The sequence below is a fragment of the Lithobates pipiens genome, unplaced genomic scaffold (assembly GCF_037356315.1).
Source record: "Lithobates pipiens isolate NorthernLeopardFrog02 unplaced genomic scaffold, aLitPip1_a1.2 Scaffold_16, whole genome shotgun sequence".
Classification (NCBI taxonomy): Eukaryota; Metazoa; Chordata; class Amphibia; order Anura; family Ranidae; genus Lithobates; species Lithobates pipiens.
In genome coordinates, this window is record NW_027507748.1 from 64239677 (window position 1) to 64252268 (window position 12592).

The 12592-nt window shown below is 41.3% G+C and overlaps 1 protein-coding gene across 8 annotated transcripts in view; it reads left to right on the top strand.

Moving 5' to 3' along the window:
• TIAM1 (TIAM Rac1 associated GEF 1) overlaps positions 1-12592 on the top strand; it is a 553722-nt gene that overhangs the window by 496467 nt on the left and 44663 nt on the right. For all 8 annotated transcript variants that reach the window (XM_077480001.1, XM_077479998.1, XM_077480004.1 and 5 more), the window contains 3 exons: positions 7944-8123; positions 8356-8424; positions 10245-10370. In XM_077480001.1, coding sequence (XP_077336127.1) covers positions 7944-8123; positions 8356-8424; positions 10245-10370 — 375 coding nt within the window. The remainder of the gene's footprint in view (positions 1-7943; positions 8124-8355; positions 8425-10244; positions 10371-12592) is intronic.

Consider the following 12592-nt stretch of genomic DNA (forward strand, 5'->3'; position numbering starts at 1 on the left):
GGGGTGTCTATATTAATTTGGGGGGTTCTGTACTGAGGGAGGGGGGGTGTCTATACTAATGGGGGTGTCTGCACGGAGAGAGGGGGGTGGCTATACTAATGTGGGCAGGTTCTGCACTGAGGGAGGGGGTGTCTATACTAATGTGGGGGCTTCTGTACTAAGGGAGGGGGGTGTCTATACTGAGGGAGGGGGTTGTATATACTAATGTGGAGGGGTCCTGTATTGAGGGAGGGGGTGTCTATACTGATGTGAGGGCTTCTGTACTGAGGGGGGTGTCTATACTATTGTGGGGGGTGTCTGTACTGAGGGAGGGGGCTGTCTATACCAATGGAGGTGTCTGTATTGAGGGAGGGGGTTGTCTATACTAATGTTGGGGGGGGGGGGTGTATTGAGGGAGGGAGGGGTTTATACTAATGGGGGTGTCAGTACTGAGGGGGAGGTCTAAAACTGAGGAAGGGGGTGTCTGTAGTGAGGGGGGGTGTCTATACTGATGTGGGGGGGGGTTTCTGTACTGCGGTGAGAGGTCAAATACTGAGGGAGGGGGATCTATACTGCAGGAGGGGGGTCTGTACTGAGGGGGGACTATAGTTGATGGGGGGTGTGATACCAAATATTTCTGCACCGGGTGACACCAAACCTAGTGACGCCACTGGTTAAAATCACAAGTGCTACTTTTCCCTTATGCTGGCATTAAATAATGCATGCAATAATTTAGAAGTTGAGCAGAAAGTTTAGCTAAATATTATTTAGTGAGATATTTGGGGTTCAGATCAGTAGCAAGTCGTGTATGGTAAAACGGAGTCTTTAGGCCTCATGCACACTGGTTTATTGTAAAACACGGTTTCTCCTGTAGGGGGAAAATCCGCATTAAAAACTCACCTAGGCTGTGTTTATTTTTTGTTTTTTAAAACCAGGTCAGTAGAGTTTAGCAACGTTTGGTGTTTGGGCCTTTATTTGATTGGCCGGAATTGCAATTTATTCTGGCTATTGAATAAATGCTGAAGTGCTAAACACGTCTAGCATTTAGCTGCCTTTAGCCATGTTTAGTAGCGTCAAGTGTTTATTTTTTTTCTACCAAAACTTTTCTGCTCCTGGATGCACTGGCAATGTTTTTTTGTTTTTTCCTGCCTCCAAACTCTCCTGCCACTAAACACTGCTAAAAGCCTATATGTGTGCATGGACTTATAGGCTAACGTGCAGGGGGGTTTAGGGGCAGGAAAAGAAAACTCCAAAGGAGCAGCTGTAAAGACGTCCAGTGTGAATGAGGCCTTGTTTCTAAAGGGAAATAAAAATAACGTATCTTTAGCATGAGATAAACAAAGCAGTCCACAACTCTGGTACTCAAAATCAAAACCTCAGCTCACCAACAGCATAACCTTGTTTCAAAGCAGGGTTTGAAGTCCCTGCCTTCTCCAGAGATTGAGACAAATCAGAGCCCAGATAGCTCGCAGACCTCACAACTGTGTACTGCTACACTAAACATATCATGGGCACCTACTGGATGCTTCCTGCCCTTTTCAGCCCTCTCTCGCTGGTGTGTTTACGTTTTTAAGGCCACAGTACCTGTAGTCGGGGTTAGAGGCCATATTGGGGCTTCATAATCCTAAGAATACTCTGAATGAGCCTTTCCATTTCTCAACATATCACCCCGGAATCTCTCCCTCCAGGGGGTTAGAATCCCTGAGTAACTCCACACTGTGGCTTTTGCTGCCCCCCCTTAAAGGGACCACAACCCAAATAAAGGAGAAACTACAACCCACCTAGGACCCAGCCCTCGGTTCGGTTTGCGGCAAACGTACTGAAAGTTTGCACAAACATCCGAAAACCGTTAGTCTATGGGACCCGAAGGTGAAAAATCAAAAGTGCAAATTTTAAAGGCTAATATGCAAGTTATTGTCCTAAAAAGGGTTTGGGGACCCGGGTCCTGCCCCAGGGGACATGTATCAATGCAAAACAAAGTTTTTAAAAATGGCCGGACATCATGAATAAAGAGCTACATTTTATTGTGTTTTTATATCAGAATGGAGTTCAGCTTTAAATTGTAGTCTAGTACAGCCATACTTTGGAATTTTAAAGCCTTTTCATGTTGGACCCAGACTTGGAGCGTATACTGGTATATAGTTTACATCCCCTTTGTAACTAAGATAATGATTGATGCCACTATTGTAATTCAGGCACTGGCTTCCTCCATATGACACATCCTTACAGAAATAGCACACAGGAAATTCAGGGACATTGTAAGTGTCCATCAGACGGAGCGGAAGTTCACTGACACAGGAAATGGTCCCAATTTATAGACACAATAAATAAACTGGAGAGAGAAGTAAGTGGGCTTCCCATGTACATGTCTGACCTCCTTTACACACAGGGAAGGTGGTATATGGTGTTGTAGGATAGGCTTGTTTAATTTTCAACCTTCATCATGCTACAAGCTAAATTGGCGAAAGAAAAAAAAAAAAATAAAAAAAAAAATATATATATATATATATATATATATATATATATATATATATATATATATATATATATATATATATATATATATATATATATATATATATATATATATATATATATATATATATATATATATATATATAAATAAATAAATAAATATTGATCAGGCCAGGAAGAAACCATAAAAGATCGCATGACCTCCTTAATGGTAAACGAAAAAATGTCCAGTATCTTACAGGACCCCCACTCTAAAGTCCTTTAAGTTTCAGAACCTTGGATTAACTATTCCCTACCTTCGCTACATCTAACCAGTTTAGGCCATTTATTATGTGATGCTTGTGGTGGCCCCAAGTCCATGGTGAATTTCCTTCCACTCTCCCTCCCTTCTCCTTGCTCCTCCTCCTCTTCTCTTATTTCTTTCTTGTTCTCCCTTGTCCCTTGGGCATGGTTTATGCTGGGATTCTTGGCTCTGAGCTTATTGGCTTGCAACCACTCTACCATTGGTCCAAGATCCTGAACAAGTTAAGTAAATATAATTGATTATATGCAATGTATGTAATTTTTACTGTCCCCCTGCATGGCTGAACTTGAGCCTGTTATCCTCTGAAAACGCAAACTATTCCACTGAAACATACATCACAAAGCTTTTACTACTCTATCTGTAACACCAAAAGCCACTTCTGATTGCTCTTTTTTCACCTCTTTTAAGGCAAGTTGCAACGTTAAAGGTTCCTCTTTGTTTTCTTGCTCTAATTAAAAAATTGCAGCAGCCCTCACTGTGCTATAGTTAGGTTTTTGCATAAGTTTGCGTGTTCAATTTTGGCAGATAAATAGAAATTTTGGTGTTTGTAGATAAGACCCAGTCATTGGTTACACTGAAGCATGTTTTTGCTTAGGAAAATAGTGTTCCCGAAGTTTTAAGAGATCGTTAACCAGCACGAATTCAATTATCCCCAATCCTAAACAAGTTAATTCCTCCATTTACGAAAAAAACTAGCGGCTCCCTTCTAAAGAACGCCATTAGGAGTCAATATTTTAAGTCATAAGAAGCCAACATATTCGCCAACGCAGTGAATCGCTGCGCGCATTATATCTTCGCCTGTTGTGCAAAGAGGAAGATTGCAGTGCCTACATTAGACGCTTTTTTCCTCCTATTTTTTTTTTTTCTAAATGTAGTTTTAATAAGACTATATAAAAATCCTTTTCAATATCTTAATCTTTTCCCCTAATCATATCCATTTGCAAGTGAAATCTACACCCCCCCCCCCCCCCTTCCCAAGAATCTGTTTATATCCGTATGTGAGGTTCTGGATGGGAACTCGGCAATCAGGTTGCTAAGTGACTCTGTGCCTACACAGCCTGGAGAGTGGAGCTGTGCAATAGAAAGCTGTGTGAGACTGGTAAAGTTGAGTCTATTGCATGCCATATCTATGGTACCCCTGTCCCCTTGTATAGAGCAGCTCTTAAATTTACGTTACAGAGCGCAGCAAGTGCAGTTGATGCACAGTTTGCACAGAGCGCTGCTGCCCTGCTCCTGAATTGGCGTAATTGCTATGTGTGTTGGCAGATGGAAGAGAGATCTGTATAATCATTCCCGCTCACTAGAGAGAAAATTGTGATGACACGGGTACAATGACACTCAAGGTTATCTGCCTATGGTGGCGATGTCAGCTGCTCCAACTGTGTCCCATACTTGTTCTGCCATTTATTTAGTTTGTTGTGGCAAGAATAAATACAGTCAATCTGGAAGAGAAGCTAGAGTATATTTTTTAAGAGTATGCTATATAGTAGAAGTACTTTTTGATGTTACTTTTTATGTGTTTGCACTTTATTTTTCCATTTATTCTATTAGGACTAGTTGCCACCATAATGCACATTTCAATAGTACAATGTATGGTAATTGCACACCAACGCACAGTATAATGCTTAGAAACACACCTGCATTGATGAGCCCCACAGTGCACAGATACATATGCTTTGTGTAAGGCACTATGCTTGACTTAATGTTGACCTTCACCCAATAAAACAATACTTTTCTGCTGGCTTTGCGCTCGCCACTATTCCATCCCCCTTCCCACCCTGCCCTCGCCCCAATGTTGTATGACATTTTTTATTTTATTTTTTGTAAGGGTCACGGCATAGTGGAAAATATAACACCCCCATCCCCTTGCCCTTGCTGCCGACTAGGTTGTCTTCATCACACACGCATCCCAAGAGGTATTTTTACCGATGGACCCATGCACAGATTTACAGGACCTGGGTTTTACCGCAAACGCATTCAGATCCACAGGTAACATAGTTCTAGTTACATAGTATCAAGGTCCCAGGTACCCAGTGTTCTGAGGACTTCGGTACATCTGCACGCACACACGATAATTACAAAATGGTGCCGCTAGTGAGGAAGAATGGGGTGAAAATATTATGAGACAGAATAGGAAAAGCTTTAAGAAAATGGAGCAGGACCTAATTTTTTATCACACGCGTTTTGAAAGCCTCTTCATTTTGACTTCCTAATATCACATGACTCATTGCAAGAGAACACATGCATTGCAGCACACGGTGTTCTAGTGGGAATGGGTCCCTATAAATACACATTTGTTGATTCTCCCTCTAGTGGCTGGACAGCAATCACTCAGCACCTACCCTGGGTAACAACTGTTGAGAGAAATCTTGACAGGGATCATTGTTTTCAAACTAGGGATCGGTCGATTATCGGTAAAGCCGATTGTCGGTGGCTGATATTAACTTTTTTTTTTTTTTGTATTGGGCACAAACATACCCCATATTACCGATATTGCTTCAAGGGGTTTTACCGGGGTGATGTTTGCAGCTGCAGACATCGCCCCTGTACCTACCATTCTTTAGAGTGGACGATTGGCTTTATTTATTGTAATAACAACCGATGCGGCTCGGCTGTTATTACAAGCAGCGGGAGGGGATGTTGTCACCCCTGCCTTTCGTCACTCGCCCAGGCTCTCCTGTCCCACCAGGAGGCCTGAGTACCCGACAGGGATGTTTACATTCCTTGTGACCGCAATAACAGTGATTAAAAAAAAAAAGTGTAAACATTATTTATTTTTTTTTTTTAAATGTACAGAATATCGGCACACAATATCGGCTTGAGTGGTGGCCGAAATATCGGTATAGTATCGGTGATTCCCATTTCCAACAGTCAGATCTTGATTAGTAGGTGTACATTGAGAGGGAAGAAGAGTATAGTAGTAGAGCGGGTTAATGTAATAAAGACTTTTCTGCCTCCACTAGGAGATGCAAAGCTGGAGGAGCTATGTATATTCTTGGATCACCTAGACCAGTGGTCGCTAACCAGTGGTCCACGAGAACGTTTTGGTGGTCCCCATGGGTTCTTCTGCAAATCAACATTGTGGCGGATGTATGCTGCCCAGTGTTTCCAGTGGTGTTCTCAATGCACACTGGCAGCCAATAGTAGTGCAGAGAGCAGGAGGTGAAGGAGGGGACTCCAATGGCAGCGCTAATCAGACTGTGGGAGGGAGCACAAAGCTCAAGCACATGGCTGGATGAGGAGGGGAGATCCAATGAGGAGTCAGTGTGATGCAGTGTGTGGGGGGTGGTGGGGCTGCAAAGAACTGGAGCCTTGTGTGTATAAGGCATGTAAAATTCATTTTAGTGGTCCGCGGGATTCAAAATTGTGAGCTTAGTGGTATGTGAGGTCCAGAAGGTTGGCGACCACTGACCTAAACTGAGCATCTGGTGACAAAGGCTTAGGAAGAATGCTTTACATTGTTAGTAAGATCTTTAAATTGTATAACATAGAGTATGAGCTCTGTTGTTTCATGCTGTATATACTGTGCGCGATTCTCCATTCGTCTTTAATGTGTGCAAGTGAATTAAGTAATAATCCTAAATCAAAACCGATAATATGGCTTTGTAGTGTTTTTGTAAGCCTTTGTGTATGATAAAAATAATATATTATAACTTTATACATATCCAATATTAAATACGTAAATTAAGATATTTTCCAGTGAAGGATACTATTGATACTACAAAAACAAGAACATTTTAGACAACTGTGAGCTCCAAACCTTGTGGCAACAATTTGGGGAAGGCTCTTTTCTGTTCCAGTGTTTTGTGCACATAAGATATGGTTTGATGTGAAGGAACTCAAATGACCTGCACAGAGCCCTGACTTCAAACCTATTGGTATTAATCAGAATGCTGATTATGAGCCAGGCCTTCCCATCTGACATCCACACCTGACCTCACAAATAATCATCTGGCTAACTGGGAACAAATTTCCACAGATGCACTCCAAACTTGGGGAAAGCCTTTAAGAGTGGAGATTGTTTGTTTTACTTGCAAAAGGAAGGGAGGTGTAGGCAACTCCAGTGTAGGAAGGTGAGGCAGCAGGGCCGGGATGTCTGTCAGTGTAGTGGTGAGGTGGGTGGTCGTTGTTACTTGAGGGCCTGACCGCTACTTTTACTTTATGTAGTATACAAACCAGTACAGATTTGATTCATTGTGAGCTTACAAGCCCTGAAGAAGGGGGAGTTGTGAGCTGGCTTCAAAACATGTTGGCTTTCTAAAGTAAATATAAGCCGCACTCCAAAACTTAGCCCTTCTTTCTAGAATAAATTTGTCGAAAGGTGAAAACTGCATACGTTATTGTCTTCACCTGAAAACTACCTTCCAGTGGTGAAACGTGTCAAAGTAGGGGGTTTTCAGGTGGAAACATTAATGTATGGCATTTTCATCTTTTGACAAATGTATTGTAGAAAGAAGCGCCAAGTTTTTGGAGTGCAGCTTATATTTGCTTTTGACTGACTGTGGAAGCCAGCACCTGGGTTCGTGTGGGTTGAAAGGAGCAGGGCTGGAGCAAAGCCATGGGTTTGGTATGTTCCTGGAATACGTTGGCTTTCTACCTTTTGTATCATGTTAAAACAAAAAAAATACTTGGGCTTATTAATTTGATTCCTCTAGTACGCTACAGATGTTTTCTGGTGACCCTTTGAGATACTCCTGTTGACAGAAATGTGCTGCTGAAAAGTTCAGAACTCAGACTACCTTTCTTTGCTCAATGGATCTAACCCTTAGCAATACAAATCTACAGTAAATGTATTTATAAGGAACAGTTTTATGTATGTTTAACATAATGTGTCTGGTAATGATGTGCAATGACCCAGAGCAGATCTAAGCAGCTTCGTGCAGGTAATGAAAGCTGACTTGGCTGATTGGTCGCTGTGGGTAACTACGCTGCTAAAGAAGCCCTTTTTGTTCAAATGTGTTAAATTGGTTATTACACTGTTTACCTGCTGAAGTGTTAATAAATGAAGTAAAAGCTTTGCCGGTCTGTGCACATACTCACCAGCATGTGTGTATAGGGATTAGTCACGACTGCTGTCTGTAGTCTTCTCCTGTTATCGGCCATTCAGCATATTGGCGAGCCCAGCTCTGTAAAGTGACAAGCACGCTGCCTGCCGAACGCTTATGTAACATCAATCTCCTTGCAGAGCTCCGAGCACGTTGCTGCATTTTGTCGCAGCCTCAATGAGATGAACTCGCCAGACTCCTGCCTGAGCCCCTCCGAATTCACAGGAACCCCGCTGGGCACCATGAGGCAATTAACGGACGCCGACAAACTGCGCAAGGTGATTTGCGAGCTGCTGGAGACGGAGCGCACCTATGTCAAGGTATTTCACACTTTGCTAATCTGTTCCAAGGTGTCAATGTCAGATTATCCGGAGACTTGTAGCATTGATTGTGTGTCTGGTAGCCACTCAAAAGGCGATAATGAATGATTTGGCACTTGCTGTGTGACAACTAAAATTACTGGCCAGTATTTTGAAGATTTTTTTTTGTTATCTTTTGTTGCTACAAGCTGTGATTCCTTCTGTCTTTATCGATTTTGTTTGTATTTTTTAGGATCTAAATTGCCTAATGGAAAGGTACCTTAAACCACTGCAGAAAGAGACGTTTCTCACACAAGACGAGGTATAAGGAATTGACTTAATTATTTCAAAATTAATAACATTGTTTCTAACAGATGGCTTGGATCACATTGATTTCACCCGACTAATGTAATATAATATTTACACAATCAAACTAGGGCAATCATCAAGCCCAAAAGACATGTATGTTTTATTCTTGTTTTTCTTTTGGTTTTCTTTTCACCACTCTCTTAATCTCTTCTCTCACCATGTGTCCCTTTTCCACCTCTCTCCATCCCTAATTTTCTCTCCTCTCCCCATCCCTTTATATCTCACACTCTTACTACCATCATCTCACTTCCTTCTCTCTCTTATAGTACCGTAGGGTAAAGACAAATAATAGGGTTTAGTTCAAATAATCCTTTTTTTCTTTGGTTTCCCTTTGCTTTTCTTTCCTTTTTTTTTTCTTTCCTTTTTTTTTCTTTTTTTTTTCTTTCCTTTTTTTCTTTCCTTTCACTATTCTTGGTGTAATTATCTCTCTCTTACTCTTTTTACTGTGTTTATCTGTTTCAGTAGTTTTTACTGATGCTTTAACACCAAAAAGAATCACATAAGAAGTAGAATAAATTTCCATTCTCTAAAAAAATAAAAATAAATTAACAGTCAACACAATTCAGTGAGTACTAAATTGCAGAGAACGTTGAGTTGTAATGAGATGCATAAAAAGAAGTGGGGTTGAGAGTACAGGGTAAAAACTGAGAGAAGTGTAAGAAAAGGAAGAAAAAACACAGTGGAAGTAAACTCAAAAAGGTGAGGTTTTGGCGTTGTAGAGAACGATGTTAGGAGTACGGAACCATTCAGTACCCAAGTTGGCACAATGGGTTTTTAAGTGGTTGGACAAAGACTGCTGGCAAGCAATGGGGGAAATGTACTAAAACTGGAGCACACAAAATCTTGTGCAGTTGTGTAAATTAGCCAATCAGCTTCTAACTTCAGCTTGTTCAATTAAGCTTTTTCAATAAAAACTTAGAAGCCGATTGGTTTTTCTTGCAGAATGGCACCAGATTTTGCACACTCCAGTTTCAGTAAATATCCCCTCCCGGTGTTATCCGGGGAGCCCATACTTTTTGGAAACTTGAGATTCTATGTAGAGCTGGCCATGCACGGGTCAAATTCTGAAATCATTTTCTTTTGAATATCTTATCTAAGAATTTTTGTTTGAATTTCACACCGTTAGTGGGCCGCAACAACGGCCAATTTGAGTGTGGCTATTAAATTAGAGTGATCGGGCATGTTGGAAATTTTTTTTTAAAAGCAAGGAATTTTCTAATCAATGATGGGGGAATCGTGAGAAATGTAAAAAGAAAAGCACATGAGCACAAGAAAAGAAAATTCCCAGAAAGAAAGTAAGATTCCCGTCTTTGAACATTTTCTGTAACAACTTGAGGTGATATTGAAGGCTTGGTTGGCTGAATATTGAAATCAATGGTGGCAACATTGAATCGTAAAACACATAATTTTAGATTTTCGAAAGAAAATTTGTTCGGCCCATGTATGGCCTACATAAGATTTGTTAGTTTTGTGTGATAGAATAGTTTATATGGTATTTACTGCACAGGTTTCCAATATTATGGTTGTTTTTTTCCCACTCTTCTTTTCGCATTAACTATACTGCAGAAGTTTATTTTAAAGATTTACTACACAAGAGACTCTACTGTAATACATTGTTGATTATCTTATGATATCAGCGATCTGAGCTTTATAGACCAGCAGAAAAGCCTTAGCCAGTATAGAGTTTATTAGACGTTAGGAAAGCTCATTGCCCCGCTTTTCTTCAGTGCTGCACAACATAACCTGAATCAGAACGTTCTGCTTGTGTTCCAGCTGGACGTGCTATTCGGCAATCTGGTGGAGATGGTGGAGTTTCAGGTTGAATTTCTGAAAACTTTAGAGGATGGGGTCAGGCTGGTACCAGACCTGGAAAAGCTGGAGAAAGTCGATCAGTTTAAGGTATACATTTCCTAAACTATTTGTGTCTACTGACGTATTGTGAAATTTCCAAGAAGATTTTAACATTAAACTGCGTAAGGGGTTCTTTACTGACAGAGGTAAGGAGGTGCAACTCCCTTTCACAGTTGGTGTCATCAGGAGTGCTGATAATAAAAAACTCTAAGATGGGCATCTTAGCAAACGCAATATTACTCTACAAGGATATGGGAAACAGTATTGACACAAATACGTACTCGCACACCCATAGAGCTTTAACTGAATGGACTGGTGTCTTTAGTCAATCTTACCCACTATCTAACTATTGATATAGTATTTACACACACACACACAACGTTCTTGTAATTTTTTTTTCCCAATTTTGTATAGAGTTGAGAAGGGTTGGATCCCTTGTCATGTTTTATTGCTGCCTGTGTCCCCACTGGGGAGATTAACCCCTTCACACCTAAGGGTAAAACAAATCTTAATGCCTAAACACAGTTTTACAATTTTGACATGTGTTAAACTACATATCCTCACAACTACTTTGTGCTTCCAGGTGGATTATACCTAGTTTCTTTTAGAACAAATTGGGTTTTCATTTGGTGTTAAATGATAATGGACATCTCCTGATTGTATTATTATTATTTTTTTTATTATAGGAAAACTAGCCCAAAAATAAAGTATTAAAAAAAAAAAGAAAATCTTTATTTCTCATAACCTACCCACCAAAGAACAACCCAAATAAAATTCTTCTGCTCCGGACGATCACAGTGATACCATATATGTGTATATTAGTAGTTGGATGTACCCAAAATACAGGCCAAAACCAATAGTACACATTTTGCTTATTTTTATTTTTTTACCTTGCACACGTGGGGATTCCCGCGATCGTCTCAAGGGGAGGAAGAACGGGGAGATGCCGATGTAAACAGCATCTCCCCGTTCTGCCTAGCAACAAGTGACACTGATCTCTGCTCCCTGTGATTGGAGCAAAGATCAGTGATCTGAAAACTACAGTCACGCCCCTAGGACACACTTAACCCCTACACTGCCACCTACTGGTTAACCCCTGCACTGCCAGTGTCATTTACACAGGAATCGGTGCATTTGTATAGCACAGATTGCTGTATAAATGACAATGGTCCCAAAAATGTCCGCCATAATAAAAATCGCTGATCGCCGCCATTACTAGTAAAAAAAAAAAAAAAATTAATAAAAACTCCATAAAACTATCCACTATTTTGTAAACGCTATAACTTTTGCCCAAACCAATCAATCGTTTATTGCGTTTTTTTTTTTTTTTTTTGGTTACCAAAAATATGTAGAAGAATATGTATCGGTCTAAACTGAGGAAAAAAAAATGTATATATTTTTTGGGGATATTATAGCAAAAAGGAAAAAATAATGCATTTTTGTTGGAAAAAAGGACGTCAATTTTGTTTGGGAGCTACGTCGCACAACCGCGCAATTGTCAGTTAAAGTGCCTCAGTGTCGAATCGCAAAAAGTGCACTGGTCATAAGCCGGCAAAATGGTCCTGAAAGTGGTTAAGATTAAAGAGGAAGTAAACCCCTTTAAACCACTTTGACCTACAGGTAAGCCTAGATTAAGGCTTACCTGTAGGTCCAAGCAATATCTCCTAAACCTATATGGTTTAGGAGATATTTGCCCGAAAATGGGCACCGCTGTCTACGGCGCATGCGCCGTAGACAGCGGCGCGCAGGCGCACTAAATGCGGCAAATCCAAGAATGGATTTGCCTAATTTGTCGACTCCCGTGCGCATGCGCGGGAGTGACGTCATCGCGGCTTCGCCGAATGGCAGAGGCGGAGCTGCGAGACGCGACTCCCGTGCGCATGCGCGGGAGTGACGTCATCGCGGCTTCGCCGCTGTCATTGGTCGGAGCTGCGAGACGCCACCAGCAAGATGGATGCGGCGGACTACAGGGATCAGCGGCGACTTCGCTGGCTCCTGTGTCAGGTAAGTGACACATAATGAGCTACTATGCGATGCATAGTAGTCCATTATGCTTTACCTTTGCAGGGAAAAAAAGAGGAAGTAAACCCATTAGGGTTTACTTCCTCTTTAAAAGCCTTCTGTCTGCAGCAGCTGCCCCAACACCTTCCTGAGGTTCCTCTGTCCAGCGACATCCATGAGTGTCACAGCAGTCCAAGATTCTACCTCTTGATTGGCTTAGACACAGCAGTGGCACCATTGGCAGCCGCTGCTGTCAATCAAGGTCAGCT